The sequence below is a fragment of the Falco cherrug genome, chromosome 1, assembly GCF_023634085.1.
Source record: "Falco cherrug isolate bFalChe1 chromosome 1, bFalChe1.pri, whole genome shotgun sequence".
NCBI lineage: Eukaryota > Metazoa > Chordata > Aves > Falconiformes > Falconidae > Falco > Falco cherrug.
This window is the reverse complement of record NC_073697.1, coordinates 27,528,856-27,551,594: the sequence shown is the minus strand read 5'-3', so window position 1 is coordinate 27,551,594 and position 22,739 is coordinate 27,528,856. Positions and strand designations below refer to the sequence as shown.

The following is a 22,739-nucleotide window of genomic DNA, read 5'->3' as shown; positions in this document are numbered from 1 at the left end:
AGTGAAACACCCAGTAGTTTTTTACTTATTCTAGGCCAGTAGTGTTTTATTTGTGATCCACAGACCTTTGGGAGTCCTGTGAGTAATTGCAGGAAGTTAATAAAAGAAAACTAAGAAAAACAAGGCTTTTTTTACTGTCTATACAGCATCCAAATCCAATACCTGTGACATAGCTGAAGATGTTCTCATCTCCACTGAAAAATTTTCAGGCATCCATGAACTGGAAAAGGTTAAAGCACATTGGTTTAGTCTCTCCACAGGGATCTGTACATTGTACAATGCAGGCTTGTCTCAGGATACTTCAGCTTTTGGTTTTGAGTTGATTGTGTAGGGATGATATGCTACTGGAACTTTTCTTGAGACAACAGTTTCTTAATATGATTTACATATGGAATACTGATAATCACTTAATACCACACTTCAGAGTAAAAGGTGGGCAGCACCTCCTCTGGCTGTCTTTTTATTGAAATCAGTTGTTAGGCATTCCCTGTGCACATCTACTGGGTTACACCTTTGAGGAGACTCAGGCAGAGAAGTCTCTAACTGTGGCTCCTGGTAGAACTCAGGAAACAGACGAGTTCCTGCCTCTCCCTAGTAATAGCCCTAATAAACTTGTATGGCTTTATAGGATTGGGTGCCTGAAGAAATATTAGGGAATTTATAAAGACATCTTTTTAGGTGCTTTCAAGAATAGGTGATCTGAACTAAGCTTCCCATTCTGCTTTCTTGTGCACAGAACTGTATATAATACCTGATCTATCATCATTTAATAAATGCTAGACTTTGTTGCCTGACAGCTTTGTGTTTCCTCCTGCCTTTGAATTTTAGACAGTGGAGTAATATTTTTGTTCTTATAGGCCACAGACTCCTCATCTAAAGTAAGTAGATGGGGAGCTTGGGGTACCTGGGGAAAGTCTCTTCTGTCATCAGCTTCTGCCACAGTGGGTAAGTGTTCAATCGGTAAAGTACATGAAAATAAATTGTAATTTTAATGTGTCATTAGACACGTTAATGTTGCATCTTAGAGATTCATAGACAGTTTTGTCCTGATATGCTTAGCAAACGTGATTTTTTTTTTTAATGGGAAAAAAGTTCTCCATAAACTGTCAAAGTACCTAAATATTCCTTTGGGTCAGATTACGGACAAGGTACTAGGCTTGTTTGTTAAGTTAGTGAATTACCTTGTGGTGGCTTCTTCCCAGAAGGGGTACATGATCTGATACTGTTACTATCAGCCAGAGGTTTATGGGTTTTGAAATGAAAGCACTCCAACCCAGATTTGTGCACTTGCATGATTGTGGTTTATACACCATGACCTCTGTCTATACAATCCAAATTCACTTCTCATAAATCATTCCAACTTTCATTGACACCCAGTCAAACTGTTAAGCTATCACACCAGACTTCGGAATGGAACATACTGAAACATGGATACTATACGCCCTCTCCCTATACTCTCATTTCAAATAGTATGTCAGTATAAAATGACTTTGTGAAGACTTTATGTAAAACGTAATCATTACACATCGAAGACTCACAGATAAAAAGCAAAGCATGCAAATACCTAGTTACCAGTGGGAAATCATTTCTCACACAACAGCTACTAAGCTGTTAACTAATCAGTTCTCATAAAGGATCCACAAAACACCTCTTCAAAAGATGAACCTAGGAATTAAAATTAATTGCCAGTTACTAAAAATAACGGACTCAACAAAGATTCTGGTTTTATTCTCCCACATAAGGCTAAATAATTCTCTATATCCTCCTCTGTTCCATAGGCAATAAATCCTGTCTGTCCCTCAGAGGAGGGAACTTCCCCTGTCCTCTCTTATTTTCAGTAACACCTGCACTCAAGAGTTCATAACTACCTTTTCTTTTAGACAGTCCAACTAATTGACATATCTAATTAAACCTGGAATGGATTTCTAAGATGTCTTTAAATTGACATAAGTGAAGGTCACTGCTGAAAGGAGCAGGCCTGCCCTGCCCCAGCAATGTATTTCTTCCTTCTCTTATGCTACCAGTAGCTTTCCTGTAGTGATGTGGGGAACTGGTTTATGGAACTGATTTTGCAAAGTACGAATTAAGTAAGAGCTGTTTTTTCAGCTGGATCAGTTTGTAAATTCCCTAATCTGGCTCACCATTTGATCACCCAAGTGTTACTGAATAGGAAATGATGGGAACACACAGAACATGTCAATAGGGACAAGGGCAGCTTAACTAGCTGTGGAACTGCATAAGTGTTCTCAGCTTGTATTTAACCTTAAAGTTTAGCACTTCCCTTTCAGACTTGAAGAAGGGCATCTCATGTCAAAAATTTTGCCTGACACTATTAGTAGGTCTAGTAGCAGGTGCTGCTTTCACAGACTTCCATGAGTCTTGCCTCTCTTACATTCTCAGATCATCGTAACAACAGCATTCTGAAAAGAATTTGGCTTAGTGTAAATAACTAAAGAAGAAAATGTATGTGCATGTTGATAAGTTGGAATTGTAATGCTGATCAATTCCTCAGTTCAATTTTACAGTTGCAGCAGGGTTTCTTAAACAGAGCTCTTTCAGGTCAGTCAGGTTTTGCCTGTGAGATAGCCATATCTATGTTCTGTTTAGCTTTTGCAATAAATAGTGTTCTATCAAATGGCCATTCTACTGTTTGTGAGAAATAAGGTTATTTGTTACTGAAAAGGTACTGTTCTTGTAGGCTTGCAATGGCAATCTCACTTACAGCCTTCTGTTGCTTAAAAGTCTTGGCCTCACTGAGCAATCAGTTTAGTGTCACAAAGAGTATACATTTTCTGTGGGGCACTATGGCCATAGATATTTCTGGCCCAGCTGATGTAAGCTTGCCTGAAAATGTTGCAGAAACTTTGGGAGGTGAAAAAGAATGAGTGTTGTATCCCATCTTACTATCTAATCAGGACATATTTTTTACAGCTGTTTGTTGCTTTTTTCTATAAAACCTGCTGCCAGCATTGTATCTGTGGATTTCCATGGACTTTTTACATTATGTGATCTCATTTTTATAGAGATCATATAACATCTTGGTTCATTAAAGATTACATTAAAAATTCATGCTTAACTGATACTGGCTTCTTAACATACTACCTGACAGTATCAGCATCACAACTGTCTTCACAGAGTGTAAATATGCAAACAAGTCTGTTGTGAAGGCAGCCTGACTTGGTAAGTTTGTGTGATATTGTCTATTTTGAATAGGCATGTCATCACTATTATATATATTTTTAGATTTACTGTTATGTAAAAATGAGCACAGTTGGAACAGGTCAAGTTGCCTAGGCAAAGGAGCATCCACATGCAGAAAAGGAAAAAGAAAATTTAAAAATAATTTTAATTTTACACGAGAATGGTTGCACTATGTCACATCAAAGACCTGTCTACTATCTAGTTTCTGGCGCAGTGACCAACAGCAGCTGGGAAAGAGCCTAGAACCAGATGTATGTGAAGCAGCACAACCCTTGTTTTCTCTTCCCCTTTTCTGGAATCTACAACTTAGACAGACTTCCTGATCCTGGGATCAGGATAGGGTTGAGTTCCGATATTAATATCTAATAATTTTGGATCTAACTTTTCTCTGTGAATTTATTGAAATGGACTTTGAATTAAGGAGAAATCAAATATACTTTTCTTCCATGTTCACTGAACCCAAGGTAACTTGGAAGACCATGTTGATAACCTTAGATTTGTCCCAGGAAATCAATGCAACAGGTAATAGTTTATATTCCTGATACAGAGAGCATATTTCCTAGTTGTTTGTTATGGAAATTCATGCTTGATCTTGTGAAGTATTTGCTCTCTCTCACTGTATCAGACAGGATGTGGGACTGTGTATACCATATGTCTGCTTCAGCGTGATAATTCCTAGCAAAAGACAGAGAGAAAAAAAAATTAAAGCTATTGGGAATTTCTGTAAGATTTCTTCTTTTTATTAAATATTTATTATTCCCCTTCAAGTTACTCCATTTAATATCTGAGCAGTTCAACCAATGCTTCATCTCCTGTTCTGCATCAGAAAATAGGTTTGCCGTGAATCAGTCCATTTTAATGTTGCTTATTCCTTCAGTGTAGCAAATGGTATAAGTAAGCTGCGTTCTTGGAATTAGACTTATCAGCAACACCTTTGGCATGTGATTTTTCTGTTGCTCTGCCGTTATCTTTGTACAGCACTGCTGGTTGTCTGGCTAAGTATGACAGACACTTACTATCCCTTATACTTTTCTTAAAAATTGTACTCTGTAAAAATAGCAGTTTCAGGTGGAGTAAATAACATCTTAAAGGCCTAACCAAATACATTTAGCTTTTAACAAACAGTATCACAGAACAGCCCATGTTGGAAGGGACCTTAAAAGATCATCTAGTCCAGGCTTTTGTGGGAAAGGGTGCCTGGGTGAGATTATCAAGCATCTTGTCCAGTTACATCTTGAAAACCTGCAGCAGTGGGGACTCTACCACATCCCTGGGGAGGTTCTTCCAGTGAATGATTGTTCTCACTGTAAAACATATCTTTCTTACATTCCTTTCTCTTTAAGACTGAACTGAAATGATTGTTCCAAGGATCTCTGTTTCAATATGCTTCAAACCCTAATTTAGAGCTCCCAAACAGATTAGCATTTTTACTGCATAGCTGTAATTGTTTTAGCATAGCTGATTTTAGTTTCTAATAATAAGGTAGTTCCCATATAATTTGTATCTTACTTCTCTTTAACTAACTCTGCACATATAGCCAGTGACTGTTTTCGTGGTGGTTTTGTATTCTAAAGGAAATATCTGTTGTCTTTGAACTGATTTATTTGGATCAAGGTCCCTGCCACAAGGCAGATGTGTTATTAATCTATACAACAGAATCTGTAATGCCTTTGGATTAGTAGCAGTCACTGCCTGAACCATGCTTAGTGTCTGACACTAGATGTCACACTAAGAAAGTTGTTGAATCTGTCTCATCAACGAGATAAAGAGTTTTCTTTTGTATTTAAAAGGTGCAAGAAATTTGCTTTTCCCCGTTGTGGAACCACAGTGGAGTAGATCTCCTGCAATAGTTGCTGGGATGATGAGATGGGAGAAGTAGGCTCACTGTGATCTGGAGACATAATTTGTACTAACTGTCACCTTTTAATCCTCTTTCTTTTAAGTTGTATTTTGTAGTAAAGTAGCAATTACATCATCTAGTCTTTTAGTAACAGTGTTGATAAAACTCTGCTTTAACAGTGGGTTACCACTGCAGCTAAACTAATCTCATGGCTAGCAGCCACTGAAATGTGCAGTCTGCACCTCTCTTTCCCTTGTGTGTTTCTTCCTCCTCCCTGTGCCAGCACTCAAGCTTCTCTGAGCACCCAGTAATCAAGTTCAGGAAGCTAAACTGACATCAGAATAACTCTAGAGGAAAGAAAAAGTAATTTTCCTCCTCTTCAGTTCCTTCAGCCAGCTCACTGCGATAAGTGCCAGGGCAAGCAGAATAGACAAGTATGGAACATGGAAGGAGCAGAACATCCCATACCAGCACCAAGAAGCCTTTAGGTCAGCTTAGCTGTAACAGCAAACTTTTTATCCCCAGGGCTTAAGTGAGGCAAAACACATTCTCAGCCTGTACCTGAAGCTTGTGACTTCCATTTTTAAAACCAGCTTGTATGCTTGAAAGCTTGCCTGTTTGGTATTTTTTTTCCAACTAAGCTACCTGGTAGCATAATGAAAATTACTACCTTCTCCTACAAGCCTTGCCTTTCATATGCTGTATTTCTTTGTATGGATGAATTATGGTGTTCATAAGGTGCTTAAGTTATGGTGCTCAACCAGCTTCATTTCCAAGAAAAGTCTGTTCTCTGTCATGCTGTATGCATGTGCTTCACTCCATGTAAGTGTGGGCTTTTTTACATCTAGTGCCATTGATAAGACTAGCATCTGTCAATACAAACACAGCTATTTAATTTACAAGGCCTCTGAAATTCATACAGTAAGGCTGCTTAATGCATCTCCCTCACGTATTACTTGTAATTAATATTCTGCTCTCTTGATTATTTTGTGCTTGTGTATATTCCTCATCTAGTTCTTTACCTAGCAGAATGGCACAGCAAAGTATCAGACACCCATAGTTCTCCGTGTTATGCTGAAAACTTTTTCTTGTCACTCAGTATGACAGAAGGAAATGTCACTTATGGTGTCACTGTGTTCATGAGCTTCGATATTACGCATGGAAATGTGTAATAATCAGTATTGCATAGCTTAAATTGAAGTCTGTGGAACAGAAATGCAAATGCTTCAGATAAGGTGAAATTAAAGTATTGCAATTATGTGGATATTGTTTCCATTCCCTATAGATATTATTCTCCTCTTGTGAACTAAAGAATGATCTAAAAAACCCCCAAAGGCTAGATATTATGCTTGTACCATATATGACCATAGAAAGGGCAGTTAATCTCTTCAGAAGACTACTTTTTTTTTTTTTTTTTTTCATTGCATAAATTCAGCTGATTAAGGGAAAACTGGTTTGGGGCCTGAAATCACATGGTGGTCACTCAAGTTATTTTGTAAATAACACTTTACAGCTGCTGTAGCAGCAACTCCCTTTAGCACTGTTCCTTCTTTTTAAGAATGCTGAATACAAGTAAGGGATGGAAGAAATTGTGGACATGCTTTTGGGGATGGCAGTCCCGACTGCTTTCATCATGTCTTTCAACATGGGTTTGTGATCTAGAAGAGGTTGAGGACCAATAATCTGTTGTAGCAGCCTTTATGCCTACTGCTATTATTAAAACATTTTACCATTGCAGTAAGGAGATCTGAAGCTAGTCTCATTTACCACAATGTAATTGGAGTTATTCCTGATTTACAGACTGGACAGCATAGGTATTATCAGAATGTAGCCTGTGTTTTTATTTTAACTACAAGGAAGAGAATTTTTCTACAGTCTTGAAGTGAATGGAGTGCCAATAGGGTAGCCTTAAAGTAAGCACAGTGGGGTCCCGCTTTTTTTAGTGTACAAAACCAGAGCACAGCTGGCTTTTCCACGTATCTATATTTCATATAGTAGAGTGATTCCCCCTCAGCCATCTTCGGGTTCCTCAGTTTCTCAGTCAATGTCAGATGCGAATTTAAGGCCAGTTTGAACCAGATGAAGCTTCCATCAGAAATGCCCCCATGGTGCAACACAGATTACAAAAAACTGTGTGCTAGCCAGGGGCAAAATCTCGAACTTTTCCTCCCCATTTATACCACTGAAGCAGGGAGTCCAGTTTCCTGGGAGTACTAGATTGACAAGGGACAGCGATTCCTACAGAGCATGGTTTAGATTTCAGATGTGCTTAACTGCCCTCCATAGGTGTCTGTTGGCCTCTCTCAGCTCTGCAGGGAATCCAAAGCTTCTAAACTGAGAGGTGGAAGATAAGAGAGCCTAAAGTGAAGTGGGATGTATCTGACTAAGGCATTTGTGAGCGCTGTAATCTGGCCTTGGGCAGATCAGGCAAATTCAAAGGCAGGCCACATTTTCAGGCACTGCTTGCAAAACCTTCCTTTGCAAATGAAAGATTTAAGCTAGCAAGATGAACAACAATATTCTGCTGAAACCGCTAGCCAATAGAAGGAAAAGAAATCATGAAGGCAAGAAAAAGAAAAGCAACAACATAGGAAAAAAAGGCATGCTTTCTTCAAAAAGAATGCAGTTAATATAACCCATTGCATAGCTCTTTTGTTATCTGCTGTTACAGATGAGTAAATGGAGGCATCAGTGGTGTTCCTAAGTTTACAATATCAGGTCAGCTGTGTTACCACACAGTGTAACAAAACCAGTGCACCTTTATTTCTAAAATGTAGTTCATCTCCTATAACCTCTTTTATTTCTGTGCCGTTTGAAATTACAAATAATCACTTTCATTTCCAAAGCAACATGTGCTTCTGCTATGTTTGTGCGTGTATCTTAACAGTGCTGACTTGCTTCAGTTGTGTTCTTCAGATCTCATCTGGTTTTGTTGTTGTAGTCAAACATACATGCCATACAGTTCAGTCAGCAAAACCACTCCTAACTGACCTGAAATATTTGTATCATTCTAGCGCATGTAACCACAGCCCTGAAAATGCTGCCTTTTGTAAGTCTGTAAATATCAGTACAGCAGCTGTGTGCTTTCTTTTGGAAATACAAGCTTGTCTGCAAAACTATGAGAACCAAATTACAGAATATATATATAAAAAAATAATGTTTAGATAGAGAAAAAAAATTGGAAAATTAATCTGAAAAATCCGTAACTTTTGCACACAGTTAAAAGGATATCTTTGCTTAATGTTTATAGTTAATTTTTTTATATAATTACAGGACAATAGTGCTTTGTTAGCAAGTCCGATCCTTGAGAAAAATTAAGTCAATGGTAAGAATAGAACTCTTTTGCTCATTTAAAAAGTTGTGAGCAGAAGTAGAATGAAATGTGACATGGAGTATCTACTAGTTTAAAAGCACAATTAATAGATATTTAAGTGAGTCCCAGGGATTTGGAGAGTAAATAAATTACTATAGAATCTATTCATGCTAATATTTTCATTGAATCAATTAAATTCAGGAAATCTGGATTAGACAAAGTAGTACGCTGCTCTCCAGTATCTGCACTGGAACAGATTTTGCAAAAGGCAAGAAGTTGTCCAGCGATGGCTTAAATCACTGTGGTGCGCAACCTGGTACAGTTCAACATGCTGCTACGTTTTGTAAGACATGAAATAAAATAGACAAGGGTCATCTTTTCTTTAGAGAGGTAAAAACATTTACCTGCCTAGTCTCTCTGTTTTCGTAAAACATCAGGACCCTGTGCAGCTTAGGCTGTTGTATAGAAAATTACTTCTTTCTGCTTGTCTGTTCCTTAGGGGACATCTGTTATTTCTGTTTACCTCCTCAGATACTCCAGTTTTCTTGTATGTGATCTTTCAGTAGTGCTGTTTCACATATGTTTTCTACAGTATATTTATTACTGAATTCATAGAGCACCTGATGTGCAACCCATCTGGAAATTATAGAATCATAAATCTAAGCTTTCCTTCTTCCTATTCCATTTCAGGTAGTTTTGCTACATCCTTCTTTAATCAGATGTTCAAAGGCATATTTTTATGGTCACACACACACATATATATGTATGTGTTTATTCAGAACACTGCAGAGCACTGGCAAATGATAGGCTATTTTGCTGTAGTTAATGTAACTCAGAAAAGAGGCTTTGAACTTTTCTAATAGAAAGTGCACACAATTGTGGGAAAGTATGGACAACAGTTAATGAATTGTTATGTTTGACTTCATGCCTTAAATGTCTAAGTATCTTCCTGAGCATCTGTATTAATGCCTTTTCTGAAATCATTTATCTATTTACAGCTCATTTTAAGGTGACAAAGCAAAGAAGTATGAAATTGTCATTAATACTTCTTATAAGCAGTTAGGCAGATAGTTAAAGCACTCTGTATTGTCCTACTGCTAGAAGTAATCAGCTTTATGTGAGATGCAGTAACGGTATGTTGTGCAAGAAAAAATCAAATAGGGTCACCAAAGCCATTTCATTTTGTGTTAGAAAGAAGCATTGCTTGCCTGGTTGGTTGTTTACTTACTGCATCTCATCTGATATGCAGAAACTTCCAGGTAAGGAAGATGTACTAGGTGGATCATTTGTAACAAGAGAAACATACCATGAACATAGTTGTGGATATATCCAGAAGCAGAATAGGCAGGTAATTTGAGGGTAGTCTTTTTTAAGGGCAGTGTTTTTCAGCTACAGTTAATGCAGATCAGGAAACTGTTGCCTCATTTTGCTGACTACCAGCCAATCCCAGCCTGTCCTATAGCAGGATGTTACCGGTCCATGTGATCTGCTAATGTAAATAAACTCTGTGTAGAAAAGTGGCAAAGCAATCCCATTCTGTCAAAACTATTCAGATAAAACCGGTAATAACATACATTCTTTACATTAAACTAGACCCTTTTAATAGAACAGAGAGTTAGGGGGTCACTATGTATGTGTCGGGTAAAGGTGGTGAAATCTCTGTAGGAGATCAGCTACTGCTGGAACAATAATTCTGTGTCATCTGACACCAGCAGACTTTACTGGTATATCTGTTATATATATATATATACACACATATATATACACATATATAGACACACACTGATAAATAAAGTATATTTAAATAGCAGCTTTGAGGAGAGACACTTTAAAATCTGACTTCAAATGAGCAACTGAGGAGCTTAAATCCTGACATAACTTCAAGGATTTCTAAAATACTTCCCTAACATTGCACCTATGCAGCAGACTGAGGAACAGATTCCTTACCTCAGCCCTGCAGTCACCCATAGACCGTTACTTGTGGGTTAATTGTTCTAGACCTCTGAAAACTAGATGGGACCAAACCCTACAGCATTAGGAGGACCATCAGTTTCTGTTCAAGGTGATTGTAATAGCATATTTAGCATTTTGAAAAGCAGGCAACTAAACTTACGTGTGCCACGGAAACAAGTTTTACATTTCAGATCTAATGTCATTTGTATCATATTTTAGCTTTAGTGTTTCTGGTCAGTTAATACACTGGATATAGTAGAACAAGTGAATTCTTAACCTAGAAAAAAATTAAGCGATGAGGTAAGTTTAATAGTTACTCTGATTGTCGTCATTTGTGGAGTGTAAGAACACTATGCAGTGTTAGTAGTAAGTTTTCAAATTGTATAATCTAGAATATGCTTCTGCTGCAGGTCATGGCATAACAGCAGTGAAGGAAAAAGCAGGAACTACCCTAGGAATACATAACACAAGTTCAGCATCTTCGGAAACAGCAGTGCCTCCTGCAGCTGAAACACCAATTATACGTAAGTTCAAGTTCACTGAAATTGGACCAACCTCTTTGACACTGCCAAATTAGTCCAATTTACAAAATTACAGGATTTTGACCACAGAATCCAGTTTACTGTAATTTGTGACTAGTAGAGATGAAAGTATGCTGTAACTTGCTTTTTTTTAATTTTGTTAGAAGCAGAAGATTCTCTGGACCAAAGCTCATCTGAGAATACTCCTTCTTCTCCTTCGTCTGGATCTCGTGGCATGTTGTCAGCTTTCACTCATGCTGTACAGAACACAGTGAGTCTTTTTAGCTGGCCTCTGTGCTCTAATCATTCTTCATCATTTTTAGGTGCAGCTTCACTGTAGGTCCCATTTGTTAAGTTGTAGCTCTTTGTAAAAACAGTTAGGTTGTAAGTCTGTTTAGAGTCTTTTCTATGGCAAAATAACTGTATCAAATTTAAAAGAAAAAGTCAAACCAACTAAGTCATTTACTACTTTAGCATCATTTTCAGTGAAAAATTGGTATTCTCCTAAACTATATCGAATTCTGCAAATTCTATTGCAAGAATTCTATTGCAAGAAAAAAGATTTCTGGGAAATCTTGTACCATCATCTAATTTTTTTTTTCAGTTAAGTCCTTCCAGAGAAAGTATGTTAATATTTTTAATAATTTTTGAAGGCAGATAAAATAAGAAAATACTCCATTCGCTTATTTGAAGGCTTCTACTAAACTGTGCATTGTTAGTCCCTGGCCCTTACCTTCACCTCTCTATCTAGTGTCTCATTTCATATTAGCCTTCCCTGAAGATGGTCTGATTGCGGACTCAGTGAGGCAAAATCTCTCATCCACAGTTCTTTCCTGTTACGGTCTCCATATATCTCCTGTGTGTTGCACTTTACCCTTTTCTGTTTCTCTGTGTTTCAACTTTTGCAAACTCCTGTACCATACTGTTCTCGAATAAATTTTGGTTTAATCTTCTTCCCTTACATTTTTTACACATTATTGCCATAGCAAATGTTTTCCTCTGATCTTTTCAGTGTGGCGTTTCCCTTGAAATTGTAAGAGACTTGAAGCATCAGCTAAAAAGGCATAGAAGACTAAGTCCCCATTGAGCATGTTTTAAAAATGGCAGTTCTTTTTTAGTGCATATCCAGTTCACTCTGAGCACCTCATCACTCTAATATCAAAGATTTTGGGAGCAGGGAGAGATTCCTACTGACTATTCCTAAGACTGTTGCTACAGAATCTGGAGCATCGTAGAGCTTGTTGAGGGCTGGACATCAGTAAGTTTACCTGAGCATTGTATAAAATTTGCAAATAAGAGAAATGTGCTCTTGCAAACCTAGAGAGGCTACTATACCACAGTGATGAATGTCACCAAACAAAAAGAATAACTTAAGATTTCAGTAAGTTGCTTGTAATGCCATTTGAGACTTCAGTAGGGTTTTCCATTATATATCATGTTACATCAGCATTTGATTATCTGACAGGTACATAATCCAGACTGAAATGGGAATCTTTAACCAGTGAAAATTCTTCTTCAGTGTACGTGAAAAATTGTGAGTGAGGGCTAATGCTAATACGAAGACACAGGAAAAACAACTGTATTTCTATAGGAAGTTCCAGAGTCATCACAAGTGTCAAAAATTGCATTAACAAGAAAGGTTAGGTAGGGTAGGATCATCCTGTTCATGATGGACTTTGGGTCCATATTATTCATATCTAAAATATATTCCCATGGACTAGATGTCACTTCAGATGAAATTAAAGTGGTATTCTTAATAATTTTTTTTACTGGCAACAGGTGTTAACGTTTCTCTGGTGCAAGTCTTTTAATTAACTAGAAATATTTTTATAGTTGAGTTTTTTCTTCTTGAAAATATATTCAGAACAACGTAACAATTTTATAAATGTGTCAATCCTAGTGTTCGTTGAAGTATAGAAGATCTAGGGACCTGAATGTTCACAGATAGTGTCAGCAAAAGCAATACTCTTTACAGTTCATATTAGCATAAACTGGAAAGAAAATAACCACATTGCATTGTTTTATACAGGGGAAAAGTGTGTTATCTGGAGGCTTAGATGCTTTGGAATTTATTGGGAAGACAACCATGAATGTCCTTGCAGAAAGTGATCCTGGATTTAAGAGAACCAAAACACTGATGGCAAGAACAGTTTCTCTATCTCAGGTTGGATTTATTTAACTACAGCTCTGTCAATGCAGTTTTAGATTCTTTTTCCGGAATTTCAGATGCCTCAGGGAGAGGCTTTATTTATTGAAATAGATATTGGCTAGGCTTAAGGAAATAAATATTATGCTTTATATTTGCCCCACTTTATTTTTCTTCAGAGAGACACAAAAGATAATGTAAAATCATCTTTTCTGTATAATCACATGTGCAACACCTGATTTTAATAGGGTAGTATATGTGGTGATAAGTCATTACACTCTGGAGACAGAATCAAATTGTTGGTGTTATTTCTAACAGCTGTAGATAGGTAATCTTCCAGCACAAACATCACTGTACTGCTTTCCTTGGAAATAAGTAATACTGGAATATGATGTATGTTTCATTAGGAATTAAAGCTGTGAAAAGTTAGATCTTAATGTCCATCTTAACTAAAACTAACTTTTACAGCCATGACTTACATACATGTTTAAAAGTCCAGAGGTATGATAAAAACAGAAGTGCTGTCAGTACAAAATTATTTTAGCTCTCCAGACACTGATAGGAGGGTGGCTGTGGAAATCAATAGACATTGAAAAAAACTTTCATTTTACTACGTGTTTACTTCCTTGTAGAGAGGAGTAAGGTATTTTTCTTCTAATGAGATGTTTTGTCTTTGGTGTTTGTCATTCTAAGTGTGAACAGACTGATACTGTTGTAGTAGGCCAAAAGCAAGTAAAGCTTCTTAAGGCCCACAGGGTTAAACCCAGCTTTTGAGAATACCTTTCTAAACAATACGCATTAATTCACACATAAAAGATGAGTCAGAAAGTGACATGAATCAGTTCTCATAGGTCACATAAGGTAGTGCTTGCTTTTTGGTGATTTTTACATAAAACTTTGTGAATGATCTTTGGAAGGTGGAGACTGAAAAAAATCTACTATTTTAAGTCTTCTGTAACAAGTGAATAACTGAAGACAACATTGTAGAAATTTTGATTATGGAATAGTGTAAGTGGCGAGAGTTAATCTGTATTCAGAGGCTTATATGTGACTTGAGATGCAGTTCAGATGTATTTACCAGCTTTACTTTTTAATTTACAGTAAATTCATATGACAGGCCATTCCTTCCTGGAATAGAAGATCCTATTCTATACACTATTCTGTCCTTGTACGCTAATTTAAGTGTGTAAGAAGATCACTCCAAAATATTCCCAAGTACATGGAGTGTAGTTCTGCCCCAGTTTTGGTAGAAAACACACCTTATTAGGCCAGTCTCTTCTGTCAGTCTTGCTGTCACATAAAACTGGCTTTAATATCTGTTAAAAATATTGTACAGGAAATGTTTATATAGGTGCATTATTTATGCAAGTAGATAGGCAGGTCCTGAAAATAATAGTCTTCCCATTTTGTGGTCTGTGGAATGGATTGCATGACTCTCTAAGGCTGTGTATAAAGTAGTCCTTTTCATTTTATTTTCATTGTAGTTGGTGGCAAAATTTCTTATACAGTATCCATAGCTGACATTGCTTTTGAGAACATATGATTATTTGTTTGTTCATTGTTTTTTTTTAAAAAGATGGTTAGCAATTGCCATTGAGAAAACCACACTTGGAATACTACTTAAATATTTTATTAGAAAAGTTTATCAAAAAAGTTAGATATTTCAGCTTTGCAGGTGTGATATAGTCCCAAATTTTATTAGTTTCCTAGACAAGCAGAAGCAGGAAGTAATAAAATCTGTTATACCTACAGCACTACCAATAAAACAAAAGGAATGATGTGTATTTTTGCAGCTGTTGAGAGAAGCTAAAGAAAAAGAGAAACAGAGGCGGGCCCAGCAAGTTACAGTTGAAAGAACAGCACATTATGGACTACTTTTTGATGAATTCCAAGGTTTGTCTCATCTTGAAGCTCTGGAAATCCTGTCAAATGAAAGTGAAGCTCAGGTACAGTATGCAGACAGCATAAATCAAAATGGTTGGTAAAAAATTGATCTTTACATAAATTTCACTCTGCAAGTACATAGGGAATGAACAGTAAGTTTTCCATCAACTTCAGAGAAAGCTGGATTGGTCCCATGGGCCAATCATTGGCTTCAGGAAATCAGTCTCAATACACCTAAAATTTTAACTCCAAGGTTGACTCCAAACTAACAAACATCTTAACTGAATGTTATTTTTGTTAGGACTGTGTATAGTCTATATTTTTCAGCTTGTGACACAATGCGTATGTCTTTTCAGCATTTTCAAGGTGGTTGAAGTCTTTTGGTTTTGTATTGGGCTCCGATACTTACTTTCAGGAATTCCAGGCCTACTACACATGAAGGCTGGTGAATTAAAATGAATCCCAGATTACTTATCCAATTCATAAGCCTTTTTTATTGTGTTAGTTTTTAAAGTTACATAAAACTACCCTAAGATATTATTACTGGAAGTGTAAAGATGTCTCTCTGAAGAACATGCTAATGTTACTATGGCCTGTATGATAAATATATTTTTTAATTTCAGCTGTCAATTTATAGACTCTGCTAGTAGAATAGTAGCTCTCTGACAGTAGATTAACATAATTTGGTAGAATCCCAGCAGCAGTATTTTGTAATAAAACAGTTTTCTGAATAAGTTTATTAAAATGCAAGTTTTCTTCTTGTTTGTTTTTGTAATTAGCAGTCCTTGCCCTCTGGGTTATTTTTAATAAAAAGTAACCAGCTTATGTTTTTTAAATGTTCACAAATAAAAGAAGCTTATATTAGTAACAGCTAAGTACATACTGTCCACATTTTAAATTTTTGCAATTATGTCTAAATGAAAAATTAGAAATTCAAAACTTCCATGTAAGGTTCAAGGGCCTGCTTTTGGAAAAAACCCAACAATGAAAAACCACAAAACAGCAAAGCGAGAAATAGAAATCAAGATCAAGTTAATTGTCAACACTCTTTTTCTTTTACTGTGAAATACCACAGGTTAAGTAAGACTTGTGCAGGTTGTTACCATTTTCTGATGTGCTTCATGTTACATCCTAGATAACCCCTTGTTCATAGTCCTGCTTACTTCAGTTAGGATTGAATGCAACTATGGGGGTCAACAAGTCCAGTTCTATGATAAATATTCCAATTACCATACACACACAAACACACACACACCAAGCATGTACAGTACTATAAGCTTAGAGACCTGTACTAACAGCCCAAAAGCCAAAGGAGGAGCACATGAGAAAATGAAGGTGTTGCTAATGTCCTATGTGCTTCTAATAGCAAGGATTTAAAAATATTTTTAAGCTTTTATTTTGAAAGTTTCCATTTTAAAAGTTCCCATTTAATACTATGAAATGGATAATGCTACAAAGAGGGACAAAAAAGCCCCAGGTGGTCTTTCACAACCTGAGTCGGGTCTCCCAACTTCATCTTGTATTTAACCCTGAGCATGGGAGCTGGACACACCAAGGAGGCACGTATGAAAGTAACATCTTTCCCCAGTCTCTCACTGAGCCAGTCTGCACATTTGTCAAGCAAGCTTAAACAAATTCCCTTGAAAAAAACCTAAAAGTAAAATTTTGTATCAAGGGGGGAGAAAGGATTTCTCTTGGCTTCCATAGGCAGAGAATGCAGTCAAGGGATTAACACCATATAACTGTAAAACAAGTGATTCAAGGAATCTGTTTCCATCCCTCTTAGGCAAACTAACAGTGATTCAAAGAATCTGTTTCTGTCCCTCTTAGGCATGCCACCTTATTAGATATGCAGGGACCCGCAGATACCTGAGACATGCAAAGACCTGTCAATGCATTCTTCAGAACAGGTGGACTGGTAGACTGTCAATAATTTTGGTTGCATTTTGAAGGAGGGGAAACAGGCTTCTTTTTTCAACTCCTGTGAGTCCTCAGACTAACCATGAATTTCACCTGTGCTCTTTTTGCCTGCTGTCTTCCAAGCAATCTCAAAATGCTTATAACAGTTTGCAATTAAACCATAGATTTATAATTCAAAACTAATGTTCTGGGAGAAGGTAGAGACCTGATGATCTTGCAAGGCTGGTGTAATTTTTGTGATAATCAAATGTTGATGAGAACCAAAAATGTGTCTGCATCGAAACGTTGTAGACAAGGTTGGAGCATAGTGGAAGTTTCCACTTCTTAGCCTATTTTGGTATCAGGCTCTAAATCAGCATTTAAGAAATGCTCAGTTTTGGTTAGCAATGCTTACTGTCCTTTCTTTTACAGATTCAGTCATATTTAGCAACACTTGATGGAGAGCAGTTGGAGACTGTGAAAAATGATTTAATTGCTATAAAAGAGATTTTTGTTCCAAAGGAATCAGATGATGAAGTGGTGCAGGCACAGAAAGGTAATTGGAAATATAGAGAATCATAGGAGTAATTGTTACTTTTGTATACAGTAATTTTAAAAATTACAATCCATACTAGAATTTCTGATATCCTAATACTCTTCATAAGGTAGTCATTAAAATTAATTTTCTATAGAAGTTGTGGAAGCTGATCAATGCTTAATTTTGAATTTATATTGTAATTGAAGTGTGAGATATAGGAAATGTAAGGAAATATATTACTTTGCTGTATCATCAGTGAAAGCAAAAGATAAATAAGGGAAAATGATAACCTTTTGAATAACTGAGGTTTTCTTACAGAATCTGTTTATGAAATGGTGTAATCTGAATGTTTTGGGGTGTTTAGCAATGCTTTTCCGTTTAGCAACTTCCTCCTCGCTTTGCACCCTGCCTTACTAGATAGGGAAAAGGTAGAGTGTAATAGAGACTTAAGAACCCTGAACTTTTTAAATGAAAGTCACTTTGAAACACAGTGGCTTTCTAGGTATTGCTTGGCAAGATGTGACATGTGAAGTGTGAGAAGTCAAAGCAACCAGAAGCATGCCATAACTATGTCATAGTGCACAGCACTGAAGAGAATGGGACAAGCATGACAGTCCACAGATCAGCTTGCAAAAGTTACAATAAAATGGGTGGGTGATTTGGTTGGGGGCAAAATAGGTGTCTTAAACAGGAATTTTGGCATTCCCCAGAACAGGCTGAAAACAGAGGGTAAGAAGTTAGCCTAAAGTCACCATAGGGCACATGTCCAGGCCTGTGAGATCCATACCAAACCTCTTCTAGCTAACAGAAGCAGTCCCTTTGATGTGACTAAAGACTGGCTTATGCTATTGAACACCATATTGTTGTGTTTCAGAAGCACAGAAACATAAAAAGATACTTGTTCCACATCTTCTTGATCTTCTCAAGGGCGCTTTACCCATAAAACCTACATTTTACAGGATGGTGAGGTATGATTTCTCTAGCCTTCAGAAAAGCTAGAAAAACTGTGTTAACATCCACATGAGTCTTTTCTGGTCAGACTGTGCTTTCTAAGCAGTGCTTATTCAGTATGCCTGATGTCTTTCACAGGGAGCTTATTGTTTCTTCTTGGGTGGACAACGAGCGGTCAGTGTAAAGTAGAGTACAGTAGAGTTTTGTGCTCCCCCCGTACCCCTTGTTACTCCTTAAAACCCCATGCTCCTCTGTGAGGTTGTGAGAAACAGAAGTCAAGAAAGTGTATTAACTGTTTAAGAGTGAGGATTCATGAGATGACTGTTGTTCCTTAATTACTGTGGGAAATATTTCCTTGCTTTGAAACCAGCCTTCAGGAAAAGTCCATTCGTTGCACAAAGTGATGTTTTCTCTGGTGGTGGGAAGTTCTGTTTTTTTCAGTGAAACACAGCTGCTGATCATGTTCCTTGAAACATCAGCTGGCCTTTTAAATAGTCTGGGACCAAGGCAATGAGCACCTTAAAAAAACAAACAAACCAAATCAGAGTGTCCAGCATCCAGCAGCTTTCCCCCTGCAAAAGCAAACCAGTCAGCAGTGAAACATTTCCTCCTCTCTGTGACAGCATAAATAATAACCACACACGTGTTCTTCTCACAACTGAATGGGTGTTACTTCAGGCTGCAGTTCAAAATGACTCACAGCCTTTAGTGTGATCAGGTTCAAGATTTATTGTTACTTGAACTAGAGATAAATTTCATTAATTAGTATTAAGTCAGATAAATTTTAGTTCCACTGGAGGACACCAAAAGAATAGAAAAGTTAATCACTTCTCAAGGCAGTTTTCTGTTACAGCTGAGCCTAAAATTCTGTGGTTAGGCTCCTGACCTGGGACATGTGGCCTTTACTTCTTTCTTCAGTCCACAATCCATAGTACATGCAACCAACACTGCACTGATAGTGCTCTTACCACTGCATAGTGCTTTGACACGTCCCTTCTAGACAGTGTCCTAGCCTGGGTGCCTTTCCCAGTCACAAAAATGTGTTATGTTCATTAAAATCTTGTCCGAGTGAAAAAAGGCTTCGTATCATCCTCCTGAGTCAGGGAAACCAGACCTTTTCCTGAATTTCTTAATGCGCAGGATCTTTAGTGTTTTTATTAAGTGCATTTATGCAGCAAATGCATAAAACCTTGTAAAACTTAAAGAATTCCACTAATAGGCTTTTACATGACAATTGTCTGCCCTTTTTAGATAAAAACAATGTCCCACGCATTTTCATGTAATGTTCTATGTGATTTGGCATGTCCATTTCCCCTCATGGAGCACAGTGCTACTGAACAGTTTAATGTTTCATTGATACTTTAGTTTGCCAGTTTTCACATAATTTAAGTTGGATTCCAGTGACTCCATATTAACAATGCTTAGCATTCTAGTCATATTTTACAAATAAGTTTAGCTTTCTGGGGTGCATTGATACGTATTCTTCTGGGCACACGCTTACCTTTTAGAGTCTAGGTTTAAATTGTTTGGGTTTGTTTGGTTTTTTTTTAATTAAATTGGTATCGTTTACCTGAAATGACTTGTTGGAACCTTAAGCGTATTTCTGTGGCATAATTAATATTTACACTAAAAAAATGGTCTATGTTTAATGTTACCAAAACATTTAAACATCATTTGGCATCCAGCACCGATAAAAGACAGTGAAGTTTAACAACAGGTTCACTGATCAGGTTTAAATGCAGCTCATGTCTTGCTGTGAAGAGAAGACTTTATTCTAGTTTGTGTTCTCAGCTCAAGCTCCTGTTAAAAACATTAATTGTTTCATTATTTATTTTTACTTAAACTAGCTAGTCTAGCAGAACGTAGCAGTCTACATTAAAATTCTGTGGAGTTTTATTTGTGTTTTCTAAACAGTTTAAGACTACAACTAACTTGCCTTCAGTAGTATTTTGATTTGTTCTTCCTAGATCAATTAAATATGTGGGGTTTTTCCTCTATGCAAGGAGGCCACCCCCCTACAAAAGAGTGATTAACTAATGATGTCTGAAAATGTTAAATCTTACCTAGCCACTGAGCAGTATTTGAAAACAAGTTAATTACTACTTATTGCTAGTTACCACAGTGTTACCACTTTCTCATCATCAGTCATGTTATTTATGTGGTGTAATTTGTCAGGGCTATATATATTCAGCAAAAAAGAAGACTACTTGGGAGGAAAACTAGTACTTTGCATTCAAGTGTTTGAAAAGGGTGGCACTTTGGTTTTTGTAAATTCTCAGGATACCTTCTTGTCCTAGACTCTCAGAATCTCATTCAGAGATGTTAGTGCTGCTTTTTGTTTCTACTGTAAACACAAGTGTTTACACAAGAAGAAATTACTGCGGTGATCTTCAGAGGACTGTTTTGGGAAAGGATTGAGGCTAGGCTTTGTTCTTGGCGACTTTGAAACTGGAATTGTAGTTTTTTCTGTGTCTTTGCTTAACAGTCAGATAGGTGCAAAATGAATACAAAAAGAAAGAAAAGGAAAAGATATTTTCTGACAAAGGTGGGAGAAAGCCACATGCATACCCATACCCTTCTCTAATGTTTCCTCTCACTTTGATTATGTAACTTTAATGTATTTTTCACTGCAGCTTATTTTCCTTTCAGTTGTTTATGAAATAGTGAGAGGAGAATATCTGAAAAGGTAGCTTTACCTACATTTTGAAAGCCATTAACACCAAAAAAATCATGTGTGAGGTTAAGGGAGACAGTAACCAAAGTGAGTATTGAATTGAATGTACCAATTATCAACAATTTTGATAATTTTGTGTTGATCCAGTGAACTGCTTATCAGTTTTCAGCATGCTATACTTTATAAAACAATTTGCCATTGTTTTAAGAACAAGCAAATTTGGTGTATCCAAGAGATGCTGTATTGCAAAACCTGAAGGTCCTATTGCTAAAATTTACTGGTAAGGGCAGCAGTGAAATGAACTCTCTGCATCTTTTTGGCCTGCCAGAATATGATCTCCTTGACCTGTTCCTCTGCTGTTAAGAGGAAGGCTCAGTCCCTTCCTTGGTCACTGCAGCTGAAGAGTTCTTTGTGCTAAATACCAGTTTATTTTATAGCACCAAGATGGTCACTGTCTTTACAAGCAAGGGTACAATGTCCTTAGCTCTAGAAAGTATAATCTGAGTGTCAGATTCCACCACTTTTCCACATGTTGCAAGGTACTGTGGACTGTGAACAGTTCTACCGAAATCCCCAAACTCATTGGAGAATAATGGGTCTCTGCTTTTCAGCCCAGTACTGAAGATTTGCATAGAAATAGAAAAACTGGCCCTACCTAATAAATGAACAAAAAAAGTGGGAATACAGCAAGACATGAAATTAATTTTTGAAGTAGCTGGACTTCTATCAGGTTCAGTATGGGGACTTTTGCCTTTTGGTGTCATCAGGCTAAAAAAGCAGGATTTTGTATATTCCACCAGGAAATTTTAATGAAGGTTCCAAACCAAGTCAGTGCAGATGAACAGAACCAACCAAAATACCAACCTCCAGGAACTTAAAAGCATGTTAGAATATGGCAACTGCAAGTAGTCAAAGGAAAATATATAATATAGGTGAAGTTCAAATGCTAATGGTATTTTATCTTTGCTCGTAAATCCTGTGAAATAAAAGTGCAGATTCTTTAAGGCTCATTAGTCCAAAGCAGAACAGGAAACATTCTTCATTTAAGCAAAGCTCAGTCTTAAAATAGAAAGAAAACACAACTCTCAGCTGTGGTTTCAGACAGCAATAGAGAACAAGCTTTCCAGTATGTTTTGGTCTGAAACTTACTTGTATCTGGTCCTGCTGCAGTTTTTCTTCCTTGGTTTGCAAGAATAGGTTAGTATCTCTTTGGTTATTTTGTGGGTCATGTATTGTTGCCAGGTAACTAGGGATGATGCAGCTTCTTCTCCTCTTACCTGTTCTTTTGAAACGTAGTGGAATTTAGAATGGGGCGGAAAGAGTAGTTGAAGTGTCAGGCTAGCATATCTGGTTGTACAGGTATCTCTCTTGCTATTCTCTTTATTTGAGCATACACACGCACACACCCACACATCCCTTTTGTCTGTCACTGTTCTTCAAGTGCTAAGTGCTTGGGGAAACTATGTGACTGCATGTATTTGATTGTGTAAAATATAGTGATAACACCCTAAAAAAAAATGTCTTTCTTTCTTGCAGTAGATACGGGAGAAGAGTTTGTCAGCATGCTCACTGAACTGCTGTTTGAATTGCACGTTGCTGCTACTCCTGACAAGCTTAATAAGGTTAGCAACTGTTAGTGAGCTGCCCTGTGTTTTTTGGACAGAGATAAAAAAGGAGGGCTTTGTTCTGAAATCTGACTCAGTTCAGACAGTTCAGAAAGCAAAGAACAGGAGGGTGGCACTAAAATGATGAATATAGAAAAGCTTTCAGAGAAGAGAGTGAGATTAGTAAGGCAATACAGCTGCAATGACTAGCTAGC

At 37.1% G+C, this 22,739-nt stretch overlaps 1 protein-coding gene across 3 annotated transcripts in view; it reads left to right on the top strand.

Annotated features, from left to right (window-relative positions):
* FAM114A1 (family with sequence similarity 114 member A1) overlaps window positions 1–22,739 on the top strand; it is a 37,206-nt gene that overhangs the window by 3,453 nt on the left and 11,014 nt on the right. For 2 of the 3 annotated variants that reach the window (XM_055700684.1, XM_055700685.1), the window contains 7 exons: window positions 858–945; window positions 10,718–10,831; window positions 10,993–11,099; window positions 12,858–12,992; window positions 14,768–14,920; window positions 17,190–17,313; window positions 22,457–22,542. In XM_055700684.1, coding sequence (XP_055556659.1) covers window positions 858–945; window positions 10,718–10,831; window positions 10,993–11,099; window positions 12,858–12,992; window positions 14,768–14,920; window positions 17,190–17,313; window positions 22,457–22,542 — 807 coding nt within the window. The remainder of the gene's footprint in view (window positions 1–857; window positions 946–10,717; window positions 10,832–10,992; window positions 11,100–12,857; window positions 12,993–14,767; window positions 14,921–17,189; window positions 17,314–22,456; window positions 22,543–22,739) is intronic. The other variant, XM_055700687.1, reaches the window with a different exon arrangement.